Raw genomic sequence first — 22912 nt, forward strand, 5'->3', positions numbered from 1 at the left:
TCCCTATTTAGCACCTCCATCATCCCCAACAAGCACCCCGCCCTCCATCCCCATCCTCCATCATACAGAACACCCCCTCCCCATCCCCCACTCATCCCCAAACACCTCCCTCCCCCACTCCCCATTTATACCCCATACACCCCTCCATCCCCATACACCCCTCCATCCATCACCCCTCCATCTGTCTGTGCAGCGCCTGGCGCACTGGGGCCCTGATCTCAGATGTGGCCGGTAGGTGCAGTTGCCATCCAGGGACGTGCCCTATGACTTGCCGGTGACAGAGCTGGGAACGAACCCAAGAGTCCTGAGCCATCTCCCAGCACCTGCTGTTCTGGCCCGTCTCATCAACCTGCAGAGATCCCGCAGGACGCAGGCAGTGATGTCACGGCCCCCAAGCCATATGGCCATGCACTGCAGGCTGGCCGGAGCAGGCATCTGTTCGTTGCTGTCTCGTTGCGGTCGCTGGCATCAGACCGCCACTCCCGGTGCCCCCTTTATACACATCCTGCGTCACAATAGATAACCAGGGCTGGGAAATACCCAGGGCTTTGGGGAGGGACCTGTCAAGGTCACTTCCCCCGGCAGCAAGTGAACCCCTTGCTGCAGAGCCTGGAGACGGGATACCGGGCTAGATGGGCCCATGGGTTTGACCCAGGGTGCTGGGGGAGGAAGGGATACCAGTCTTTGAGGAGGGGACCTAATACCCGTCTTCAAATCTGTTAAGGGCCGTTATAAAGAGGTCAGAGATCAATTGCTCTCCGCGCCTGCTGAAGGCAGGACAAGAAGTAATGGGCTTAATCTGCAGCAAGGGAGATGGAGGTTAGATATTAGGAAAAACTGTCTAACTCTCAGGGTCGGTCAGCTCTGGAATTGGCTCCCAAAGGGGGCTGTGGGATCCTCGTTACTGGAGGTTTTTAAGATGAGGTTGGACAAACACCAGTCAGGTATGGTCTGATTTACTTGGTCCTGCCTCTGCGTGGGGGGCTGAACTCAATGACCTCTCAAGGCCCTTCCAGCCCATTTCTATGATTCTGTGGTTTTCAAAAATGGCTAGTAAATTTCCAAAAGTGGCTAGTAATTTTTTTCAAAAGTTGCTAGTGACTTCAGGCATCTTCTAGAGTCTTGATTTGAAGGGCTTTCTGAAAACCAGGCCTTCTTTAAGGCATTGCACAGTGGGTAACTAAAATAATCTGGGCCCTCAAAATTACTAGCCACTTTTATAAATCTTGAAGCCAGATAAATTCAGTCTCCTGCCCTGGAGAATGTACAGTCACCATAGCCCAATGTTACAAAAGGTTGGTAAATGTGCAAAATTGACTATCAAATATTTCAAAAGTAGCTAGTATTTTCCCCCAAAAGTTGCTAGTAAATGCCCAAGAAATTATTAGTGCATTCTCAAAAGTGGCTAGCATGTTTTTAAAGAGATTCATACATTTTCAGACATAACAAAGTCGATATTTTTAAATGAATAGCACGTTTTCAAAAGTGGCTAGTAATTGTTTTTAAACTACAAGCGAATTTTCAAAAGTGGCTAGTAATCTTTAAATGACTAGTACACTTTCAAAAGTGGCTAACACAGTTTTCAAGAATTTAATACAGTCTCAAAAATGACTAGCAGATATTTTAAAATGACTAATACAGTTTCAAAAGTGGCTAGTAACTTTTTAAATGACCAGTCAATATTCAAAAAGTGGGGCTAGTCAGTTTCTGAAAGTGGCTGGTCAGTTTTTCAAAGGTGACTAGTGCATTTGCAGAACTGACTAGTCAATTTTTTTCCCAAGTAGCCAGTACATTTTTCAAGACACTGGTCCATTTTCCCAAAGTGGCTACTACATATGCAAAAGTGGCTACTGACTTCCAGTGCCCTGACTTCCATCCTCTCTGAAAACCAATCCCCCTCACAGACATTTCATGTTGTTCACCCTAAATCCTGAGTCACTTTTGAATGTGTCAGGCTAGGATTTTTGGCTGCTCTGTGTGACAATGGCTGCAGGGCTCACGTCACCCGACCCCATCAGTCCCTGTCCATTACTCACAATCCTTTCTTGATTCTTCTCACCCTTCCCTTCAAGGAAAATGCTGCATTTTCAAAACCGACTGGAGCAAACCTGTTTTTAAAAAGCAAATCACCGTTGGCCTGGGGAACTCCCTGCTGCATGAAAAAGCTGAGCAGGGTTCCAGGAAGGTATTCAGCCAGACAGGGAGATTGATGTCCGGGTTAACTCATGTATGTCTGCCTGGGATTGTATGTGTCCATCTGTGCATCTATATGTGACATCTCCTAAGTGCAGCTCTTCCACAGACCCGAGTTAATTTCTATTCTCCATTTCTCACTGTTGATTTTCCCATTTCAAGCCAAATCGCCCTAGCAGCCTCCTGCTTCTGATTTCCAGATCCCCTGATGTTCAACAACCATCGCACGCCCAGACAGAGAGGGCTGCGGTGCCGGATGTTCTACGGCTTTATTCCAGGCGTCGAAGAGCTCCACGGTGTGATGGCCGACCCGCTGCAGCCAAGTGAATTGTGAGCGGCCGCATGGCTGGCACCAGTCCTGACCTTGAGCTCGATCTTCAGAGCTTGACGTGGGGCTGGCTGGAAAGCACAGGCTTTGACGACACGGCCCTCCTGAGGCCAGCTCTTGCTGAGACGTCCGTCGCTGCAGGGCCGCGGGTTTGGTAAGTCTGTGACCTTTCGCATCTAGGCGCACCTTCTTTTGAAGCCCTCCGCGGTTTGGCCTCAAGCACAGAGGTCTCATAGCTCAGCTTTTGCACCAACACGTGGGATTTTTGCCCTGATGTTTCCCCTCCCCTGTTCCCCCCCACACACACACACTGCTTTTTAGATCTCCTGATGGAAACTCACCAAGGCAGTCACTGGTGACCCCCGTTGCCGGAGAAACTGGCCTCGTCCCTCACCTCTGAGGGACAGATTAGCCCTGGTTTGCAGATGGGGAAACTGAGGAACAGAGAAGCAAAGTCTGGGAATCCCCTGTCCATCCCCATCCTTCACAGAGAAAACGGGATCAGACTTTGTTGCCCTCAACATGTTCATCCCCTTCACAGCTCCGAATTAAGATAATTTACTCCAATTCAATCTCAGGCTTCAGGGCTGCAAGGGTCAGGAAGAATATCTCCCACCTCCCTGATGCCCACTTCACCAGATGGCTTCTGGGTTGTGTATTCACCTTCCTCTGAAGCATCAGGGATTCTCCACAGCTAGAGTTGGGACATCAGAGGTGCTGGGCCGCTGCTGCCTGAGCCGGTCCGGGGAACCCTCTGCCTAGGTGCCTGGCTAGTGGGTCTGACTCACAGGGTCACCAGATATGGGGGGTGGGGTGAGAGGAATTTTCCCCAGAGCAGATGAGCAGGCACCTTCCCTGCAGCAGCGGGAGCAGATCTCCTGTTGGGTGTATCCGGGCAGATCTCAGCTCTTCAGTTCCTGCCATTGCAGAGGAATCAGGTACAGGTGGTACCACGATCTCTCCCGACCTCTGCCAGTGCCACACAACAGTTTAGTCTCCTGAGGTCTCAGATGCTTTGGTCTGAGTCCCTGGGCTCCAGGCTGGGTGAGTGTTGCCAGCCTGGGCTATCCAGGACTGATCTAACGGTCCTCCAGCCTTGTAATCTATGAGTAGCACGTTTCCAAAAGCCAGGAGTATGTTTTACAAAGGGGCTAGGAAATTTTCAGAGGGGGCTAGCAACTGCTGACTCAATCAATGCACTCCTTTTGGGGCTCCCTCCACCCTGAATGGGGGAGTTACAGACTTGGCAAAAGGAAAAATTGGGAGGGGAGGGAGAAAAAAATCTCTTGGGTCACGTTGTGAAAAGAAAGCCCTCAAGCTCCGTTTTTAGACATGACTCAAATTCCCGATGGTTGGTTACGTTGCAAACCCTTTGGGGCGGGGATTATCGGAAGGGCCATGAGCGTTCCCAGCACAGGACAGCTTCAAACTGGCATAACCATCGCCACCACAGAGCTTGACAGGGCGACGTCGCAGGGAAATGTTTTCTATTCACAAGCCGTGATTTGGAACAAGGTTCCCCTCCTGGCGTGGGAGGAAGAGTTGAGAATCCTGAAAACTTCTGGGAACCGAAGATCTCAAAGCAAATCCAGATCGGGTTGATTGAAGCGTTTCCCTTTCAATTCTGACCTTGTTTTTTTTTAAACATGTTTTCACCTCCAAATTAACTGACGTTTCACAAAGAAAAGATGCTTTGAAGGAAAAAAAAAGAAAAGCCAATGTGTAAAGAGGGAAATCTAGAGTAGGAGAGGAGGTGACTTTCCCTCTGGATTTGTCCGTGGTCCGACCACAGCTGGGATCCTGCATCCTGGTGCCCACAATTCAAGAAGGGCGTTGATCAATCGGGAGGGGGGTTAAGAGAAGAGCCCTGAGAATGACTCAAGGGTTAGAAAATCTGCCTTGTAGTGAGATACGCCAGCAGCTCGGCCTGTTTAGCTTAACAACGAGAGGGGAAAGGGCGACGTGAGCCCAGCTCTCAGTACCTATGAGGGGAACAGAAATTTGTTACTAAAACCTCTCCAGCCTAGCAAAGGTCTAACAGGAATCACAGGTTCCTAAATCCCCAGGCCCGAAGGGACTATTGCGGGTGTCTGGTCTGCCCTCCCAAATCACACAGGCTGGAGAACGGCTGCAAAACAATTCCTAGGGCTGATCGTTTAGAAAAACTTGACTGAAAACCAGCCAGTGCTGGAGAATCCACCGCGCCCTGTGGGAAATTGTCCCAGTGGTTCGTAACACTCACCGGGAAACATCGACACCTCCTTCCCAGGCTGAATTCGTCCAGCTTCAGCTTCCAGCCATCGGATCAGTTTTGCCCTTCAGCCTTTGCTGGACAGACGGGCCCGTTGTTAAATGTTTGCTCCCCACGGAGGTGCTTCTAGCCTTTGGGAGATGGAGTCCCTGGCGTTGGGGTGAGAGAGGTGTCCAAGGTAACGAGTAGGGGCTTCTTCTGGGGTGTAGGCTCTGGGTTTGATTGTGGGCCATGAGTCAGCAGCTCCCCTTTGCCTCCTGCTGCTAGGCCAGGAGTTTCCCGACAGGCGCTGTTAACTCGAGCACGGGACTGTCAGTCATGCAGGGCTCAATAATGATGCTGCGCTGGCTGCCTTCAAGGACAGAACCCAGGAGTCCTGGCTCCCAGCCCCCCCCCGCCCACCTGCTCTGAACACGAGACCCTCATCCCCTCCCGAAGCCAGGGAAAGAACCCAGGAGTCCTGTCTCCCAGCCCCCCTGTTCCCACCCACTTGACCCCATTCCCCTTACAGAGGAGATGGTATCTCAGCACCGGGCTCGCTATCCCTGTGCAGCGCTGAGATGCGGCTGCCTCTGGGGCAGGGCGGCAGGGGAACAGCCGCACTGCGACAGAGCACAGGGATGGAAAGCTGTGGAAAGGTGACTGTGCGGGGGGGACAGGGTTGTTCCAGGCATGCTTGGCTTGGGGCCTGTCGGGAATCTGGACAGGGACTGCGGTCTCTGCGTCAGCATTCAGAAGGTTAAGTAGGTCAGACCCGTCAGAGTCTGGCAGGGACAGCATCACGCTCTACGGCTAATTGCACCTGACGAAGCATCTTGGCTTCCAAATCAACTCATCCGTCACTCCCCAGGAGCTCCTGGTCAGACGTGAGCACACAGATTGGCCCTGCGCTTTTGGATAAAAGGGAGAGCTCGCTTGGTGCTGAGATGCAGCCCCCTCTGGGGCAGGGCAGCTGGGGAACAGCTGCACATAACGCTGCACGGGGATGGCTTGCATGGCGCTGAGATGCATCCACTTGAGGGCGGGGCGGCAGGGAACAACCCCACGCAGAACTACTCAGGAATTTAGAGCAGGCCGCGAAGACAAGAACTATTTTTCTTTTGTCCTCCTTCCCTTTCTGAGGCTGATGTGGGGCCTGAAAAGCATCTGACGGGCCGGTGGCCTCGTGTGGTTTTATATCCGCAGTTCTGGCTAGGTCATTAAGATTCCTGTAATGACTCTCCTGCTAAATATCTTGCCAACAGGGTAAATAGAGACATTTCGCAACAGGTAAAATCTAGAAGGAAAATACAAGAAGTTTCTCTGGAATGGCTGGCTCAGGGGGCAGGGCCTAGAGGGTGCAGGCCCCATCTGCCCCAGGGCAGGGCAGGGGAGGGTGCAGCCTGCAAAGGTTTCTTCAGGGAGGCACCAGCCCCGAGCATTAGGGCCAGGATTTGCAGCTGGTCTGGTTTCCCCAAAGGGATGCACATTTTTTTTCCTGTGTAGTTGGACAGCTGGGTGGGAGGGGAGTGGTGTCTAGTGGTTAGAGCAGGGGGTAACCAGGAGCCAGGACTCCTGGCTTCTCTCTCTGGCAGGGGAGTGATGCCTAGTGATTAGGTCCCGGGCTCTGTTTTCTCCTTTGTGAGCAAAATGATCTCTCTCATTCCCACACCGGGAGTCGAACCCGGGCCGCCTGGGTGAAAACCAGGAATCCTAACCGCTAGACCATGTGGGAGTGAGCTGCTGCTGGTCTGACTTGGCCTGGCCTGGGGAGAAGCTCTGGGAGCTGCAGTGCCACCCAGTGGGCGTGCTGGGGAGTGACTTCTACTATGGGGCAGCCCTAGTGGCCCCCCCAGTCCACACATCTCCCAGCAGGGCTCCTCCCCTGCTGCTGTCCGGACCCACTGCAATCTCCGCACCACCCCGAAATCCTTCGCTTTGTGCCCAGGCCCCCAGAGACTTAATTCCCATGGCCTGCCGGAGGGTCGTTCGCCCAGTCCCTGGACAGGGTGAGGAAATCAGCCTGTCCCTGGTTAATTTCCATTGTCACAGGGGTTGCAGCGGAAGCAGAGCCCAGCTCGGAGCTGCAGACCTGCAGGGCAGCCGAGGGGGAAAAAAAAAAATCTTGCTGTTCCCATACCGGGAGTCGAACCCGGGCCGCCTGGGTGAAAACCAGGAATCCTAACCGCTAGACCATATGGGAGCTGCTGGGTAACAGCTCTGCTGCACACATCCTCAAGTGTGCGGTGGCTGAGTGACATCAGGCTGCTGCCAATGTATCACGTAGCCACCAGTGTGGGCTGCCTCCCTTGGGCTCTGCTCTGGAGTGACTCACTCACACCCTAATTTCACACACACACGGGCAGGACGGGGCGCTCTGAAAACGCAGCTCCCCGCCATTCTGCATGATCCCTCATGTCCCTGCCGGATCTCCAGCCTGCTGCTCATTCCCTCCGGCACAGCCGGTAAGCGTTCAATCTCCCCAGCACCCTGGCTAGATCGCAGGGGCGGGGTTAGCCCCATTGCACAGATGGGGAAACCGAGGCCCAGCCTGGGTGCCTAATTTGAATTCTCCAGGCTCAGGCACCCAGAAAGGAGGAACACACAGGAAGTGAAGGGTTTGGTTTAAGTTGCCCACCATCCCGTGGGGAACTCTGTGTCCGAGGCAGTGACACAAGTCTGTTCCCCAAGGCAGCATTCATCTGCCTCCACCATGAGACCATCTTTTCTCTTCTTTCAAGCCCCTGAATTGTTCATCCCATACCTTCCAGCTAGGCAGGCTCTTGCTGGTAACAGCTGTCTTCACTCGTTGCCACCCAGAGCAGGTCCATCCTGTGCACTGACGGAGGCAGGGCACCTGGAGAAAAAATAGCACATGGTCATGTCATGAAAAACTATTTCACCGGGGGGCAGAGTTAAGGTTACATGGTCATCCTTAATTCTGGCAAGTGCTAATTTTTCAGTGCTTGACTTACTGATGTCCTTTGAACTGAGTTTTTTGGGGTGATTTTCTAGGTTTTTTTTAAAAAGCAAACTGGAAAAATCAACAAACAGAAATTGAAATTGGCATCATCTTGACACCCATGTGGTCGCCCACAGAGTAACTGAGAGTGGCTGGAAGTTGTTATCCTCTGTGTGGATCAGTCCGAGAGGGGGAGAGACACTTTGCTGGTGCGTTTCACAGATACTGGCTGACAGCAGAGGGAAGGTGAGACTCAAGGATCATGGGGACCAGTCCAGGCTGTGGAAGGGAGTGTGGTCTAGTGAGTGTAGGCCCTTCACCTGATCCCTCACAAGTATGACCCCATCTCCCGGTCCCTGCTAACCTGTCCCTGTCCCAGTTCTGTCTCTTGCCCATCCCTGGGTCCGGGTGCCAGTCCGATTCTGCCCCCGGTCCCGATCCTACAGCTGCAGTGCCGTGCCCCGAGTCCAGGCCATCATGCGAGGAGCTGGGCTCCCTGCGTGGTGTGATACATGGGCTGGGTACAGTGGGGAGGCCAATGTGCAAAGCAAGGCGGCCCCAGGGGGAAAGGTAACGCCTGTGGGTGAGGTAACACGAGCCCCTGTGCGAAGGGACCGGCCCTGATGCAACAAGACCCGTCCCCGTGCAAAGGGTCCTGACCCCCATGCGAGGGGATGTGACCCCATGCAGCGTGCCCGCCGTGTGCGAAGCACCCCGGCCCCCGTGCGAAGGGACGTGACCCTGTGCGAAGGGACCCGGCTGGCCCCCGTGCGAAGGGACGTGACCCTGTGCGAAGGGACCCGGCTGGCCCCCGTGCGAAGGGACGTGACCCCGTGCGAAGGGACGTGACCCTGTGCGAAGGGACCCGGCTGGCCCCCGTGCGAAGGGACGTGACCCCGTGCGAAGGGACGTGACCCTGTGCGAAGGGACCCGGCTGGCCCCCGTGCGAAGGGACGTGACCCTGTGCGAAGGGACCCGGCTGGCCCCCGTGCGAAGGGACGTGACCCTGTGCGAAGGGACCCGGCTGGCCCCCGTGCGAAGGGACGTGACCCTGTGCGAAGGGACCCGGCTGGCCCCCGTGCGAAGGGACGTGACCCCCCATGCGAAGGGACCCGGCCGGCCCCCGTGAGAAGGAACTGAGCCATCCCCACGCTCCCTCTGCCCCTCCTTTCTGTGCGCTTGGCCCTTTAAGCGTTGACATGGCGACGGCAAAAAGGAAAAGGAAGGAGGCGGGGACGCGGCCGTGGGAAGTTATCCCTGACAGACGGGCAGCCGGGCCAATCAGAGCGGGAGGTCGGGCAGAGGGGGCGGGACTGGGGTTCTGGCTGCTGCTGCTTCCAGGGCTCCTGGGTGAGGGGGGGGAGGCTGGGGGCCTGGGATGGGTTGGGGGCTGGGGGAGGGGGAGGCTGAAGAGGGGGGCTGGGGTGATGGGGGCTGGGGGGGAGGGGCAGGCTGGGGTTCTAGGGGGGAGGGGGATTGATGGGGGGCAGGGGGACTGAGGGGGCTGATGGCAGCTGGCTGCAGCCTGGGGGCTTTGGGGACCAAGGCCAGGGGGCTGTGGGGAGGGGCCTGGGCAGCTGGAGCAACTGTGGGGGGCTGTGGGGCGAGGATGTGTGGGGCTACTGGGAGGATAGGGGATGGGAGGCTGTGGGGCTGTGATTGGGGGCTGAGAGGTGGGGGGCCTGGTGGGAAAAGTGGGGCTGGGGTGGCAGTGGGGGGGGGGCTCTGGGATGGGGCAATGGGGGCAGGCTGCATGGGGGGGCCCTGGGCAGTGCCAGGGGCTCACGCTGTGCTCCCCCCACAGGCCGACGGGACCATGAGGCGGGCAGGCAGGGGCGTCTGAACTAGGTCGTGGGGGGGGGGGGGCAGCAGCTGAGGCCAGGACCCTCCCCTGGCTCTCCTCCCCCTCCTCCCCCTGTGGCCGCTGCCCAGGGGGCGGCACCGGACGTGGGGGGCCGGGGGTGCTGGCTGAGATGGGACCCCTGCTGGGGGAGGACACCAGCCAGGTGAGTATGGGCCTAGCTGGCGCCCCAGTGGGGAGTGGTCTTGTGCCCCAAACCCCCCCCCCCAGTGAGCCCACCCCCTGTCCTGGGAGCAGATCAGAGCCAGCGCCCCCTAGAGGGAAGTGGTTCCGTGCCCCATTCCCCCCTCCCCAAGCCAGCCCCCCATCCTGGGGCCAGATGGGAGCCGGTACCCCCTAAAGGGGAAAGGTCCCATGCCCCCCCAGCCGATCCTGCCCACCCCCTGCCCTGGTGCCAGGTCAGAGCCAGCGCCCCCTAGAGGGAAGTGACCCCATGTCCCCAGCCCCCTGCCCTAGGGCTAGATGGCAGCTGCTGCCTCGGTTGCCCCAGAGCCCTTCTCTCCAGCAGGGGGCAGAGGTGGGGGCCGAGCCGGCGGGCTGGGGGGCTGCTGCGGAATGGGGGTCCGAGGAGCCAGACGACGTGGACCCCGTGCGAGTCCTGACGCTGCCGCTCCAGGCGCAGCAGGCCATGGGGAGGATGGAGGAGTTTGTCTTTAAGGTGAGTGGCGCCGAGCAGTGCTTATGGGGAGGCGTTTGGGGTGCGGGCTGGGAGCCAGGACTCCTGGGTTCTTTGCCCGGCTGCATCCTGCACAGCGGGGCCCGGTGAGCTGTGCCCCCTCTGTGCTCTCTCTGCGGTCCAATGCCAGGGGCTGGGCCGCGGAGCCAGGCAGTTTGGGGAAAGCCCCCGCACAGGCCCCCAAGATGCAGCGATGCCCCCTGGCCAGAACAGGGCTAGGGCCCACATTCCGCAGGGCCCCCAAAGATGCCCTGGGGGCCCGTGTCCCTGCATGGGCTCACGCTGTGCACGGCCGTCCAGCGGGGGGGACGGGGGGGGGGAGGGCCCTCCTACTGCCTGACCTCTTCGTCCAGGAGCACGTCCGTCTGTCCATTCGTCTCCGTCATCGGGCACTCCTGTCCATTTATCCATCTGTCCGTCTGTCCCGCTGACGCCGCCCCCTCCTGCCTGCCGCTATCTCCAGTCTCTCTCCATCCATGCGGCTTCTCCGGCCACCAAGCCTGGGCCACGGGTGCCTCCCGAGGGCTCGGGGCCTCCTGGCCAGGCCCCGGCCCTTTGCCTGCCCGTGGGGGCTCAGCGCATGCCACAATGGGCCTGGCAGGGCGGCACTGTGACCTCACCAGCCCCCCGGGCCCAGCACAGCGCCCGAGCTACCCCTGCCGGCAGGACACCCCTAGCGTTTCTGCCCGGCCATGCCAGGGTCCACCCCGCAGGCTCCAGGGAGCCTGGGGAGGGGATTGGCAGACAGGGCTGGAGGGGGGCGAGGAGGCGGGGGCCTTGGTGGCAGCACGGCCCCTAACCCCACCAGGCTCAGCGCTCAGGACCATCCGGCCCCACCGGACCATGGGGAGGGGGGATGGGAGAGCAACCAGAGACGCCAGCACCAGCACTGAGGAGGACAAGGTCTGGAGAAAGGCAAGAAACTGTCCGGGGCTGGGAGCCAGGACGCCTGGGCTCTCTCCTGGCTCTGGGAGGGGAGTGGGCACTGGTGGCTAGAGCAGAGGGCTGGGGGCCAGGACTCCTGGGTTCTCTCCTGGTTCTCTCTCCCTGCAGGTGTGGGAGGGGCGCTGGAAGGTCATCCCCCATGACGTGCTGCCCGACTGGCTGAAGGACAACGATTTCCTCCTCCACGGACACCGCCCGCCCATGCCCTCCTTCCGCGCCTGCTTCCGCAGCATCTTCCGCCTGCACACGGAGACCGGCAACATCTGGACACATCTCATCGGTCAGTGGGAGCCGGGGGGCACTGGGTGGGATAGTGCTGCAGGGAGCGGGCGGGGGGCTCTCCCCCAGAAGTCAGTGCTGGCCCCATTGTGGTGCTAGGGGGCGCTGGGCTGCGAGTAGATGCTGTGTTTAGGTGGCTGCATTTCAGTGCCGGGCGAGCCCTCCCGTTGCGGCGTTATGTGCGGCTGTTCCCCAGCTGCCCTGCCCCAGAGGTGGCTGCATTCTGACGCTCTTCTCCTCCCATTCCAGGCTTCCTCTTCTTCCTCGTCTTGGGCATTGGCTACATGATCAGCCCCAGCATTAATTACGTGGCCCCTATCCAGGAACGTGTCGTCTTTGGGACGTTCTTCCTGGGGGCCATCCTCTGCCTCTGCTTCTCCTGGCTCTTCCACACGGTGTACTGCCACTCTGAGAGAGTGTCCCGCACCTTCTCCAAGTGAGTGCCTGCCCTGGGCATGCGGGGGCTGCCTGGTTGGATGCCTGGGTTCTTCTAGCCACCTTTCAGGAAAGGAAGTGGAGCCTAAGGCGGCAGGGCAGGTGCTGGGAGCCAGGGCTCTGTGATTCTGGCTCTGGGTGGGGAGTGGGGTCTGGTGGTTGAGGGGCGGCCTGGGAGCTAGGATGCCTGGGTTCTCTCCTTGACTCTGGGAAGGGAGTGGGGCTTCGTGGTTGGAGCAGAGGCAGAAGGGGCTGGGAGCCGGGACTCCTGGGTTCTCTCTGCGGTCCCCACAGGCTGGATTACTCGGGCATCACGCTGTTGATAGTGGGAAGTTTCGTGCCGTGGCTGTACTACTCCTTCTACTGCTCGCCCCAGCCCCAGCTCATCTACCTCGTCATCGTCTGCGTGCTGGGCGTCACGGCCATCACCGTGTCCCAGTGGGACCACTTCGCCACGCCCCAGTATCGCGCCGTGCGGGCAGGTGGGCTCCGTTCTGCCCAGAGCCCCGGGGGACGTGGGGCAGAGCCTCGGGGGCAGAGGCGGCACAGAGCCTGAATAGGGGCTAGCAGGGGGCTGGCGTCCGGGGGCAAAGTTTGGCAGTGGGTGCTGCCAGCTGGTGGATGGGAGGGCTGGGTGCGGGAGGCTGGCAGCAGGGGCAGGGTGCTGGGGGCAGTCGGGGTGCAGGGAGCTGGCAGGGGGCAGTCGGATTGCAGGGGGCCGGGGGCGGGCAGTGAGGGCTGGGCGCAGGGGCCATCATGTCCTGACTCCTCTCTCTGCCCGTCGGCAGGCGTGTTCCTGGGCCTGGGGCTGAGTGGGCTCGTGCCCACCCTGCACTTCATGCTGGCCGAGGGGCTGGTCCAGGCGGCCACGGCCGGGCAGATGGGCTGGCTCTTCCTCATGGCGCTGCTCTACATCCTGGGCGCGGCGCTGTACGCCGCCCGCGTGCCCGAGCGCTTCTTCCCCGGCAAGTGTGACATCTGGGTGAGTCCCGAGCGCACGGCATGCTGGGAGCCAGGACACCTGGGTTCTCTCCCGGCTCTGGGAGGGGAGTGGGGTCTAGTGGTTAGAGGCTGGGGGGCTGGGAGCCAGGACACCTGGGTTCTCTCCCGGCTCTGGGAGGGGAGTGGGGTCTAGTGGTTAGAGCGCTGGGGGGTTGGAGCCAGGACGCCTGGGTTCTCTCCCCAGTGTCGCTCCTGACTCTGTGATCTTGGCGAACTCCTTTCTGTCTCTGGGACTGTTTCGCTCTACGAGGTAATGGGACTTTGTGGCACTTACCCCCCACCTCCATGTGCGTGTCCCTCACCCAGCCCCTGGGGGGCTGAATCCCCCCTCCTGGGGGTTGGGGCCATAGCTGCCCATGCCCCTGGGTGCTTGGGGTGGTCAGGGCGATACCCACCCATCTTCCAGGGGGTGGCACAGCGGCAATCGTGACCCATGTCCCTGGGGGGCCCGGGGAGGGGGCGGGGCCTGGCTTCCCTCTGCCCGGGGAGTGGAGAGGGGCCAGGCTCACCCCTCCCCGTCTCTCCTCCACAGTTTCACTCCCACCAGATCTTCCACGTGCTGGTGGTGGCGGGGGCCAGCGTCCACCTCCACGGGGTCTCCCAGCTGCAGGCCTTCCGCTCCTCGCTGGGGGGTGCCTGCACCGAGAGCACCGTGCTGTGACCCCACCCCCGGGCGCCCAGAGACTGGATCCCGTCCCGGGGGGCCCTGGCACCGAGCGACAGGATCCCACCCCAGCGGGCGTGACCCTGGGTACCAAGTGACCTAATCCCGCCCCAGGGGCGTGGCCTCAGGCACGGACCGACCAATCCCATCCTCAGCCAGCCAGTCCTGCCAGGGGAGGTGGTCGCCTTTAACACCAACTGACCAATCACAACCAGAGCCTGAGACCCCGACCAATCCCATCCTCAACAGAGGGCGGGGCCTCGGATGACAGCCGGCAAATTGGCCCCCTAGAGGTGTAGCCTGGAACACTGACCAACCAATCACAGCATAGACGTGTGACCTCAGATCCTAACTGACCAATCGCCCTGCAGGGGGTGTGGCAAACGACTGATCGACCCGTTGCCCCACAGGGGGACTGACCTTGGACACCAACCAGCCATCACACCATGGAGTTGTGATGTCAGATCTGGAGTGACTGATTACCCCACATGGGGCGTGGCCTAAGACTGACCAAGCAACTGAATCACAGGGGCCTTGGCCTAAGATTGAGCGACCAATCACACCATAGGGGGCGTGGCCTCGGACACCATCCACTGCACATGGAATTGTGACCTCACACATTGACGGACTTGTGGCACCATGGAGGTGTGACTGTGGTCACTAACTGAGTCATTGCAATATTGGAGGCGTGGCCTAAAACACAGAGTGACCCATGCAATTTTGGATGGGCCAATCAAGCCATGGGGGCGTGGCTTCTCTTAAAGGGGACATCACCGGGTATTGTCATCAGGCTTGCCCGGTGTTTTCCCCCTGTTGCACGGTGGGGAGGGGGATGTATTTAACAACTCACTGCACCTATTTTTAGCTTAATCTCTCACCCCAATTTCTGAAGTGTCTGGCCCTTTAAGAAACCTGGGCATGTCCCCTCTTGGAAATATGTGTAGTTCTTGTCCTTGGAGGACTGGGGGGAGGGGTGTAGATGAGAAACTACCCCTTTAAGAGTTGCTCAGCTGGCCAGCAGGGGGCGACATTCTCAGCCTCGCCCCATATCTCCCTTGCCCTGCTCGCCCCAAGCTACCCTGAGTGACTGGGGACAGGCCTGGGAGCCAGGACCCCTGGGTTCTCTCCCTGGCTCTGGGAGGGCAGTGGGGTGTAGTTTTGGGCCTGGTGCCATGGGGGCTGGGCTGCCCCCTCCTGTCCTGACATTCTCAGGGCGGCCCGGCTGCGGATCTGCCATTAGCCTTGGCAGGACCCAGCCCCGCCTGCACCTCCCCCCAGCTGGGTGTTGCCAGAGGGGGGCATGGAACAAGGAGGGGGGGAAACTGGGAGGGCAGGGAAGGGGGTAACGGGGAAGTGTGGATCTGTGGGGACTGGGCTCTGGGGGGCATGAGGCAATGGGGGGAGGAGGACTTGGAGGGCAGGGCACAGGACGGGGCACAGGGCAGAGGGACCCCACCCACAGGGGTCACTGTGGAGATGGGGGGCATGGAGCAGAGATGGGAGTTTTAACACCCATCACCTGGCGCCTTTCCTGCTGCCAAGCCCCCGCAACCCAGCTAAGCCACAGTGCGGCTGTGCTCCCCCGCCCGCCACCCCCTGCCATGTCCTGGAGCCACCCCTGAACCCCCGTTACTTTTCGTACCCTGTTTTGTTTTGCTTTTTCCTGGTCCTTGTAATAAATTTCTAGAAGCTGGAAGCTTTATAAGGAACATCAGTTCTCTCCCAGCTCCCGGCCTGGCTGGAGGCCACATGGGAGACCTTGGGTGGCGTTATGTGTAGCTGTTCCCCAGCTGCCCCGCCCCAGAGGTGGCTGCATCTCAGCACCAGGCGAGTCATCTCTGTGAGGTGGGGCGCGGTGCTGCTGCCTGTTCCACTCTCAGCTGCAGAGAACCCACATCCGCCTTCTGCTTCCTTCGTGTCAGGGGCTGACCTGACCCAGATCGCCTGGAGGGGAGGGGCAGGTGGAAGGAAGTGGGTGAACATCACGGAGGCGGCTGGCTCCTTCCCAAGCAGCAGAAAGAAACCAGGGACCCTGTGCCGTGGGGAGCAGGGCGGGGTGCTTGGCAGGGCCGTCCTCTCCTGGCAGGTGGGACTGGGCGCCGTGGGGCACAGGTCTCAGCAGAGGGCACGTTCCCCCGGCAGTCAGGGCCGGGGGCTAGGGAGTGCCGGGGGGCAGGGGTTCAGCAGGGGGCACTCTCCCCTGGCAGTCAAGGCCAGGTGCTAGGGGGCGGCGTGGGGTGGCGTAGTCTGGGTCTGGCACCCTGCTCGGGGGCGGGGGGCTGGGTGCAATTTCTACAAACACAGGAACTGGCCCCCCCGCCTCACCGAGCGCAGGAAACCGCAAGGACGGAAGCGCCTCTCGACTCAGGGACTAGCTGCAGAGCCGCCCGCGCCCTGGGGGGCCGAGGGGAGCACAGGCGGCAGGTGCAGGGGTCCTGAGCCGGGGGGCCCAGGGATGCACTGAGCAGCGATGGATGAGGAGGGGACGACGGAGCAGGAATCATGGTAAGGGGGCAGCTTGGGGGGGTTAAATCAAAATCTTGCACCCTTCTGAACCCCCTCCCCACGCAAAGACCCTGTGCACAGCAGGGGAGTCCAGCTTCTCCCCCAAGGGGAAACTGAGGCACAGCAAAGGGGCTGTGACGTTTCCTGTAGCTCACTAGATCCCACTCCTCTCTCAGAGCCAGGGAGAGAACCCAGGAGTTCCGGCTCCCAGCCCCCCGTTCTGACCCACAAGACCCCCACTCCCACCACGAGGGCCAGGGCTAGAACCCAGGAGTCCTGGCCCCCCCACCCCATTCTCCTCTTGGGCACCAACTACAGCCCAGAATAACTCGCCTGATTTTGCGCGACATCCGGGGCAGCGAGGTGAAGAATCGTTCCCAGCAACGAAGCACACCCCTGCAGGGAAATGGGTGCCATGCTTGGTGAGGGGGTCCCCATGGCACTGCTAGGGGAAGCTCACAGTGCCCCATACTTGTAACCCCTTTCTGGTGTGTTTGCAGGTCTCCGGTGCGTCGGGAGCGGTCCCAGACCTCGGGGTCCCTGTCCGAAGGCTCGGGGGTGAGTGGGGAGGGATGGCAGGGGAGGCTCAGGTTGGGGTGGGGTGGGGTGTTTAGGGGTGGGAGATCTGGGGTGGGGAGGCTGTGGAGATGGGGTGGGGGTCGTGGGTCCCCCCCCCCCAGGTCTTGCTCTGACCCCCATCTCTTTTGCTCTTGCAGAAGAAGCGGAAGCAGCAGGTGGCGCCTGGCGTGGAGAAGGGGGGGCCTGAGCCACAGACCCCCGATGACAAGGTGAGAATCTCCTACTGCTGGGGCAGACCCTCCCCCCCTGCTCCCTCCCCCCACTAGCCTTCTTCCCTCCTTGTCCCCCTCCCCACGCTGCCCCTTCATCCCCACTGATCCTCCCCCATGCCTTGGGGATGGTAGAATTCTGGAGCGGCCCCTTTAAATCAGAATGGGAGGCGGGGTCTCTTCGGCTGGTGGGTGTGGTCAGCCTGCTGAAGGGGGAATCCCCGTGATTGGGCTGTGAGATGGGAGGGGGCGTGACTGCAGGAACGGGGCATGGTGATTGGCTGCAGGGAGAAGGGTCCGGTACAAGATCCTCATGCCACTCTGTGATTGGTGGAGTGTCTAGGAGCTTGGCCTCTGTTCTGTGATTGGCTGAGGCATGGAGGGGGGGAATCTCCTCGACAGCTGATTGGCTGAGCAAAGACATAGTGGGACACATGCTCCATCTCCCAGCTCTGGGGACCATCCCCCCAGGGTACCCTTGATCAGCCCCCCAATACCCTCTGTGACCCCCTGCCCTCCCCCCACAGTGGGGAGCCCAAGGCGGGGCTGGCAGGGGCTGCGGGTCGGGAGTGAGGGGCACGGCAGGGCTGTGGGGTGGGGGGCAAGGAGGGTGCAGGTCGGGAGTGAGGGGCACCGGCACCGGCAGGGCTGTGGGGTGGGGGGCAAGGCAGGGCTGGCAGGGGGCTGTGGGTCGGGAGTGAGGGGCACTGGAAGGGCTGTGGGGTGGGGGGCAAGGTGGGGCTGGCAGGGGGCTGTGGGTCGGGAGTGAGGGGCACTGGAAGGGCTGGGGGTGGGGGGCAAGGCAGGGTTGGCAGGGGGCTGTGGGTCGGGAGTGAGGGGCACGGGGCTGGGGGTGGGGGGCAGGGAGGGTGCAGGTCGGGAGTGAGGGGCACCGGCAGGGCTGTGGGGTGGGGGGCAAGGCGGGGCTGGAAGGGGCTGCGGGTCGGGAGTGAGGGGCACGGCAGGGCTGGGGGTGGGGGGCAGGGAGGGTGCAGGTCGGGAGTGAGGGGCACCGGCACCGGCAGGGCTGTGGGGTGGGGGGCAAGGCGGGGCTGGAAGGGGCTGCGGGTCGGGAGTGAGGGGCACTGGAAGGGCTGTGGGGTGGGGGGCAAGGCGGGGCTGGCAGGGGGCTGTGGGTCGGGAGTGAGGGGCACTGGAAGGGCTGGGGGGTGGGGGGCAAGGCAGGGCTGGCAGGGGGCTGCGGGTCGGGAGTGAGGGGCACGGCAGGGCTGGGGGGGCAGGGTAGACGAGGGCTGGGCTGTTTCTCTCTTTTCCTGCCCAGAAGCCCCTGGATTGTTGGCTGGTGGCAGGAAGCTGGGACTATAAATAGCTCCAGCGGCCCTTGTTTGGGTCTAGCCCCCCCATCCCTGTGCTGTGTGGGGCCCAGTGACCCCCCTCATTTCTGTTCACTGCTCTCCTCCCCAGGAGCCCTGTATCAAGCGGGTGAAGCCTGTCGCCAAGACCCTATCGGCCACGGGGTCCCCCTCGGCCAAGGTGACACCCCTGAAACGCCTGAGCCAATCGATCCAGGTACCGGGGGACACCCCTTGTCCCTGCACTACAGGGGCCAGGACCCACAGAGCAGGGGGAAGAGGTGGGAGGGGAGGGCAGGTCCCTTGGGGATGGGGGTCAAGGGCTGGGAGAGCGGGTGGACTGGGAGCCATGGGGTGCAGGGGGCTCTCTGGGGAATGTGTGAAGGGGGGGCGGGATCTGTATTCTGTACTCAGCCAATCACTGTGTATCCCATCCCCCTAGAGGACCATCAGCTTCAAGGCGGAGCCCCGCCCCCCAGGCTACACCCCGCCCCCCCGGGCCGGGGGGTCCCGGCGCCGCGGCAGCAAACTCTGGAGCGAGACCTTTGATCGGGTCAGCGAGGAGCTCTCAGCCCAAGAGGTGAAACGCCAGGAGGTGAGGGGCGGGGCTGGGCCGGGGGCGTGGTCAGCAGGCAAGGGGCGGAGCCTGTGTGATGGGGGAGGAGCCTGGTGGGAGCAGGGATGGGAGAGCGGTGGGGGCGGAGCCTGGGAGGGCGAGTCAGGGAGCAGGAGGGGAGGAGCCATGCAGGGGGCGGGGCAGAATGGGGGTACCTTGGGGGTGTCTGTGGGCTCAGCCTGTCCCTCCCCCTCCCCGCCAGGTGATTTTTGAGCTGATGCAGGGGGAGCAGCAGCTGGTTGACGACTTGAACCTGGTGAAGAAGGTACCGTCCCCCCGTAGATGAGGGGTGCTGTGGGTGGGGGTCCAGCGGGGTGGGGCGTGCCGGGCTGTGGGGGATGGCTGGGGGCTCCAGGCTGTGTGCGGGGGCCTCAGGGGGCGGGCGCCAGGCTGTGGGGGGACCCCCAGGCTGTGGCGGGGTGGGGGATTCAGGGCAGGGGGTGTGCTGGGCTGGGGGGCTCAGTGGGGAATGCCGGGTGGTGGGGGCTGGGCAGGAGGCTGGGGGGGCTCCCCACTCACTCCTCCCCCTTTCAGAACTACTACGAGCCGATGCTGACGCTGGCCATCCTGCCGGCCGGGGAGCTCCGCGAGATATTCGGGACCCTGGATTCCCTGGTGCCGCTGCATGAAGGTACAGACCGCCCTTCCGCCGGGGGGCGGCAGGCAGCAGCCGGATGGGGGGAGGCTTCCTGCCCCATGGATGGGGGTGGGAGCCGGCTTTGCTGCTATTCCCCCCCCACCACCACTGGCACCCCCTGCAGGAGGCTGCTCGCCCCATGGCGGCTGCATCTCAGCCAGTGGGGGACACAGCTCCCTGCCCCGGGGGGGCCAAGCCTGGCACTGAATCTCCCCCCCCCCCCACCTTTGCAGACTTGCTGGGGCGGCTGCTGGGTCTGAGGCAGGAGGATGGGACGGTGCCTGAATTGGGACCCTCCCTGCTGGACTGGGTAAGAGCCGGGGGGAGGGGCAGCAGGGGCTTGGGGGAGGAGCTGTGGGGAGGGGGTGGAAATGGGAGACTAAGGGGAAGGGGGCTGGCGGGAGGGAGGTAGGAGGGGCAGGAGCTTGGGTGGATATTGGGAAGGGTGGGTATGAGGGATGGGGGGGGGGGAAATGGGGGCATATGGGAGGTGCTGGGGACCAGAGTCTCTCTATCCCCCCTCCCCCGGGAGATCGGAGGGGGGCTGGACCCCCCACAGGAGCAGAGAAGAGGATGGGGGAGGGGTTCTCCCACTGGGCAATGGGGCTCAGAGGGCCCCTCTGTCTATTGCGTGGGCAGGGGCTGTGTAACGGGACCCTCAGTCTGGCCTGGGAGTGGGGGATGGGGCCCCATAGAAGGTGGGGACCTCCGGCCCAGTGAGCGTGGGAACGGCGCCCCCCCCCAGGGCAGCCTGTGACCAGGTCCTGCTTCTCTCCCGGCGTCTCCCCGCAGCTCCCCGGGCTGCAAGCCTACGAATCCTACTGCTGCCACCAGGTGTGGGCCAAGGCGCGGCTGGACAGCTGCAAGCAGGAGCCGGCCGTCGGCAACTTCCTGCGCCTGTGCCAGGAGTCGGCCTTCAGCCGCAAGCTGGAGCTGTGGAGCTTCCTGGACCTGCCCCGCAGCCGCCTGGTCAAATACCCCCTGCTGCTGCGCGAGGTGCTGCGCCAGACGCCCCCCGAGCACCCCGACCGCACGCCCCTGCAGCGGGCGGTGAGAGCAGCGGGCGTGGGGCGGGGGGGGGGACCCATCACACCACGAGGGGGAAGGGGGAGTGGACGGGACACATCACAGTGCGGGGGAGGGGCAGGGGTGGATGGGACCCATCCCACTGCGGGGGAGGGGCAGGTGGTGCAGAGGGGTGCAGAGGGGTCCGTGCACCCCCCAGGGACAGGGCAGGTGGGGCAGGGGGAACCCGCAGGGCCAGGTGGCCCCCTCTGACCTGTGATCTGTGGGGCAGGTGGCGCTGTGCCAGGAGCTGGTCGGGCTGATCAATCGGAAGACGGGGGAGGCCGAGTGCCGCTACTACCAGCAACGGCTCAGCTACCCCGACGGGGGGCCCCGGCACCCGGCCATCGACCGCTCCACCCTGCTGCTATGCCACGGGGAGCTCCGCAACAGCAAGGGGCAGGTACTGGCCTCCCGCCCCAGCCCCTCCCCTCACAGGCAGAGCCAGCCCCACTGCCCCGGGACCGGGCGCTGGGGGGCACCATGGGGCAGGGACCAAGGCGGAGGGCGGGGCAGGCAGGGCCGAGCGCCATGGGGCAGGGACACGATCTGCGAGCTCGGGTTACAGGTTCCAGCCATTCAAGAACCGGCTCGGTTTGGGGGTCACTCTGCCCCGTGTCTCCACCCCGCCTGGGGCCTATTCCCAGAACCCCACCTGCGCCTTCCTCCCTGGAACCCAGGCGTCCGGGCTCCCAGCCCCCCTCCCCATGCAAAGCTGGGCCAAGAACCAGGCATCCTGTTCCCTGCTCTCTCTGCAGAGGCTGCAGGTGTTCCTGTTCCAGGAGGCACTGGTGCTGACCCGGCCCGTCCTGCAGGGCGAGCAGGTCATGTTCCAGATACAGCGGCCCCCCCTGCCCATCCACCAGCTAGAGGTGCAGGACTTGCCCGATGGAGGGGGCCGGCTCGGGGGCCCCCTGCGTGAGCGCGGTAGGTGTCCCCCCCCGTTCTGCTGGGATTCCCTCAGTCCATCCTCCCAACCCTTCCCCCCCCGTACCCCACCTTCACCCCTGATTATGTGCTGTTGTGCCTGCTGTGGGAGTTGGTTGGGGTGGGGGGCTAGCTGGGGAGGGGCTGGCTGGGTAAGATGGGGGCTGGCTGGGAGTGGGGTTGTGGGGGTTGGGCAGGGCAGGGCAGACTTGGGGGGGCTGGCTGGGATGAGACTGGGACGGGGAGGCTGGCCTGGAGGTGGGGATGGGCCACGATGGGGGGCTCGGGCAGGGGCCAGCCGGGAGTGGGGCTGCCCTGTTTAACCTCCTCCTGCCCCCCAGCCAGGAGCTGCCTGCGGGTCAGCGCCGGGGCCCAGGCCCACACGCTCCAGGCGGCCGATGCCTTCGACAAGCAGCAGTGGCTGAGCCACCTGCGCCAGGCCCTGGCCGCCCGCCCGCCCCCGGAGCTGGACTGCAGCCTGGGGCCCCTGGCCGCCCTGCGCCTGGACTGCGACCCCCCCATGGACCACAGCTGAGCCGGGCCCCGCCTCGCGCCTGCCTGCAGCCGGCGACATGGCGCCAAGAGCGGAGCTGCCCGGACGCCTGGGTCCCACCGTGAGGCTGGCCCCCCCGAGCCACATTTGTGTTTCTCTCCCACCCCCTTCCCGGACTCCTGGGTCCCCCCCACCCCGTGTATTTATTGCAGCCGGGGCAGTTACCGCTCCCCGGCTGCTCTCCAGCCGTCTCCCCTCCCGTGGTGCCCCCGGGCACTGGGCGTGGGAGGTTCTGTGACCCTGCGGCCCTGGCCCCAGGGCCTGTCTCTGTCCAGCTGCCAATAAACAGGATGGTCGGGGCCAGGTCCTGATTCCTCTGTGTCACCCCCGCCCCCGCCCGGGTAACGGCCTACTGCTGCCACCTGCCGAGGGAGCCGCCCCACAGTTGCCCCAGGGGCTGCGCTCAGCTGGCTGGGCTGGGGGGCTCCTGACTCAGCCTCCCCCTCTGCCCAGCTGGGCCTTGTCAGGGGGGGCCCTGCCTGCCCCCCGGGGTAGGAGGGGTGGGAGGAGGCAGCCCTGGGGGAGGGGCCTACGGGAGGGGCGGAGCCATGGTGGGGGCAGGGCCCAGCCCCTGGATCTGGACCCAGCCCGGGCAGTGGGGCTGGGGGGAGCAGAGTCAACCGCGAGCGTTCCAGGGGGGAGGAGGGGGGCGGACCCTGCCATCTGATTGGCCAGCTGTGGAGCGGGGGCGTGACCAGGCAAGGAGCCTGCTGTCGATTGGCCAGCTGCGACGAGAGGGTGTGACCCCCCCCTAGGATCCTGCAATGCGATTGGCTAGTTGTGAGGCACAGACGGCTAAAAGGTATCCTGCAATCTGATTGGCCAACAACGACTAAGGGGCGTGGTTTGATGAGGCTTTTCGGGTCGGTGGTGAGGGTTGACGTACCTCGTGATCTGATTGGCCCATGATTGCGACACGCTCTGCTCTGATTG

The 22912-nt window shown here is 62.3% G+C and overlaps 3 protein-coding genes and 2 non-coding genes across 9 annotated transcripts in view; 3 read left to right on the plus strand and 2 right to left on the minus strand.

Moving 5' to 3' along the window:
* Positions 1-22912, plus strand: part of NDUFB11 (NADH:ubiquinone oxidoreductase subunit B11) — a 76612-nt gene that overhangs the window by 30101 nt on the left and 23599 nt on the right. The window lies entirely within an intron of this gene.
* On the minus strand, positions 6415-6486 carry TRNAE-UUC (transfer RNA glutamic acid (anticodon UUC)). The gene has a single exon. It is a non-coding gene; the product is annotated as a tRNA-Glu (tRNA).
* TRNAE-UUC (transfer RNA glutamic acid (anticodon UUC)) lies at positions 6883-6954 on the minus strand. The gene has a single exon. It is a non-coding gene; the product is annotated as a tRNA-Glu (tRNA).
* On the plus strand, positions 9462-14510 carry LOC137155804 (adiponectin receptor protein 1-like). Of its 3 annotated transcripts, none has more exons than XM_067552229.1 (7): positions 9462-9719; positions 10080-10232; positions 11304-11475; positions 11724-11910; positions 12204-12391; positions 12698-12891; positions 13444-14510. In XM_067552229.1, the coding sequence occupies exons 1-7, from the start codon at positions 9687-9689 to the stop codon at positions 13570-13572; spliced, it is 1056 nt and encodes a 351-aa protein (XP_067408330.1). In that variant the 5' UTR covers positions 9462-9686; the 3' UTR covers positions 13573-14510. The 3 variants fall into 3 exon arrangements, with proteins under 3 accessions (XP_067408330.1, XP_067408332.1, XP_067408331.1); XM_067552231.1 differs by having other exon boundaries at positions 13947-14510; XM_067552230.1 differs by having other exon boundaries at positions 10083-10232.
* Positions 15860-22493, plus strand: LOC137155783 (rho guanine nucleotide exchange factor 3-like). 3 transcript variants are annotated; one of them, XM_067552195.1, is made up of 12 exons: positions 15860-16080; positions 16581-16638; positions 16797-16868; positions 18294-18398; positions 18624-18776; positions 19000-19062; positions 19332-19428; positions 19668-19744; positions 20227-20484; positions 20732-20902; positions 21258-21426; positions 21768-22493. In XM_067552195.1, exons 1-12 carry the CDS (start codon positions 16046-16048, stop codon positions 21959-21961), a joined length of 1452 nt encoding a protein of 483 aa, XP_067408296.1. In that variant the 5' UTR covers positions 15860-16045; the 3' UTR covers positions 21962-22493. The 3 variants fall into 3 exon arrangements, with proteins under 3 accessions (XP_067408296.1, XP_067408299.1, XP_067408298.1); XM_067552198.1 differs by having other exon boundaries at positions 21772-22493; XM_067552197.1 differs by having other exon boundaries at positions 18624-18761.

Source organism: Emydura macquarii, unplaced genomic scaffold (assembly GCF_026122565.2).
Source record: "Emydura macquarii macquarii isolate MOO-44397 ecotype Brisbane River unplaced genomic scaffold, CSIRO-AGI_Emac_v2 contig_1386, whole genome shotgun sequence".
Taxonomy (NCBI): Eukaryota; Metazoa; Chordata; order Testudines; family Chelidae; genus Emydura; species Emydura macquarii.

What these genes read in the sequence shown, in the direction of transcription:
- LOC137155804 (XM_067552229.1), top strand. Translation starts at nt 9,687, where the DNA reads ATGGGACCCCTGCTGGGGGAGGACACCAGCCAG. An exon ending in CATCTGGACACATCTCATCG is followed by an intron (nt 11,476 to 11,723) that starts GTCAGTGGGAGC and finishes CTCCCATTCCAG; the next exon opens with GCTTCCTCTTCTTCCTCGTC. An exon ending in CCGGCAAGTGTGACATCTGG is followed by an intron (nt 12,892 to 13,443) that starts GTGAGTCCCGAG and finishes TCTCCTCCACAG; the next exon opens with TTTCACTCCCACCAGATCTT.
- LOC137155783 (XM_067552195.1), top strand. Translation starts at nt 16,046, where the DNA reads ATGGATGAGGAGGGGACGACGGAGCAGGAATCATG. An exon ending in ACGACGGAGCAGGAATCATG is followed by an intron (nt 16,081 to 16,580) that starts GTAAGGGGGCAG and finishes GTGTGTTTGCAG; the next exon opens with GTCTCCGGTGCGTCGGGAGC. An exon ending in GCACGCCCCTGCAGCGGGCG is followed by an intron (nt 20,485 to 20,731) that starts GTGAGAGCAGCG and finishes TCTGTGGGGCAG; the next exon opens with GTGGCGCTGTGCCAGGAGCT.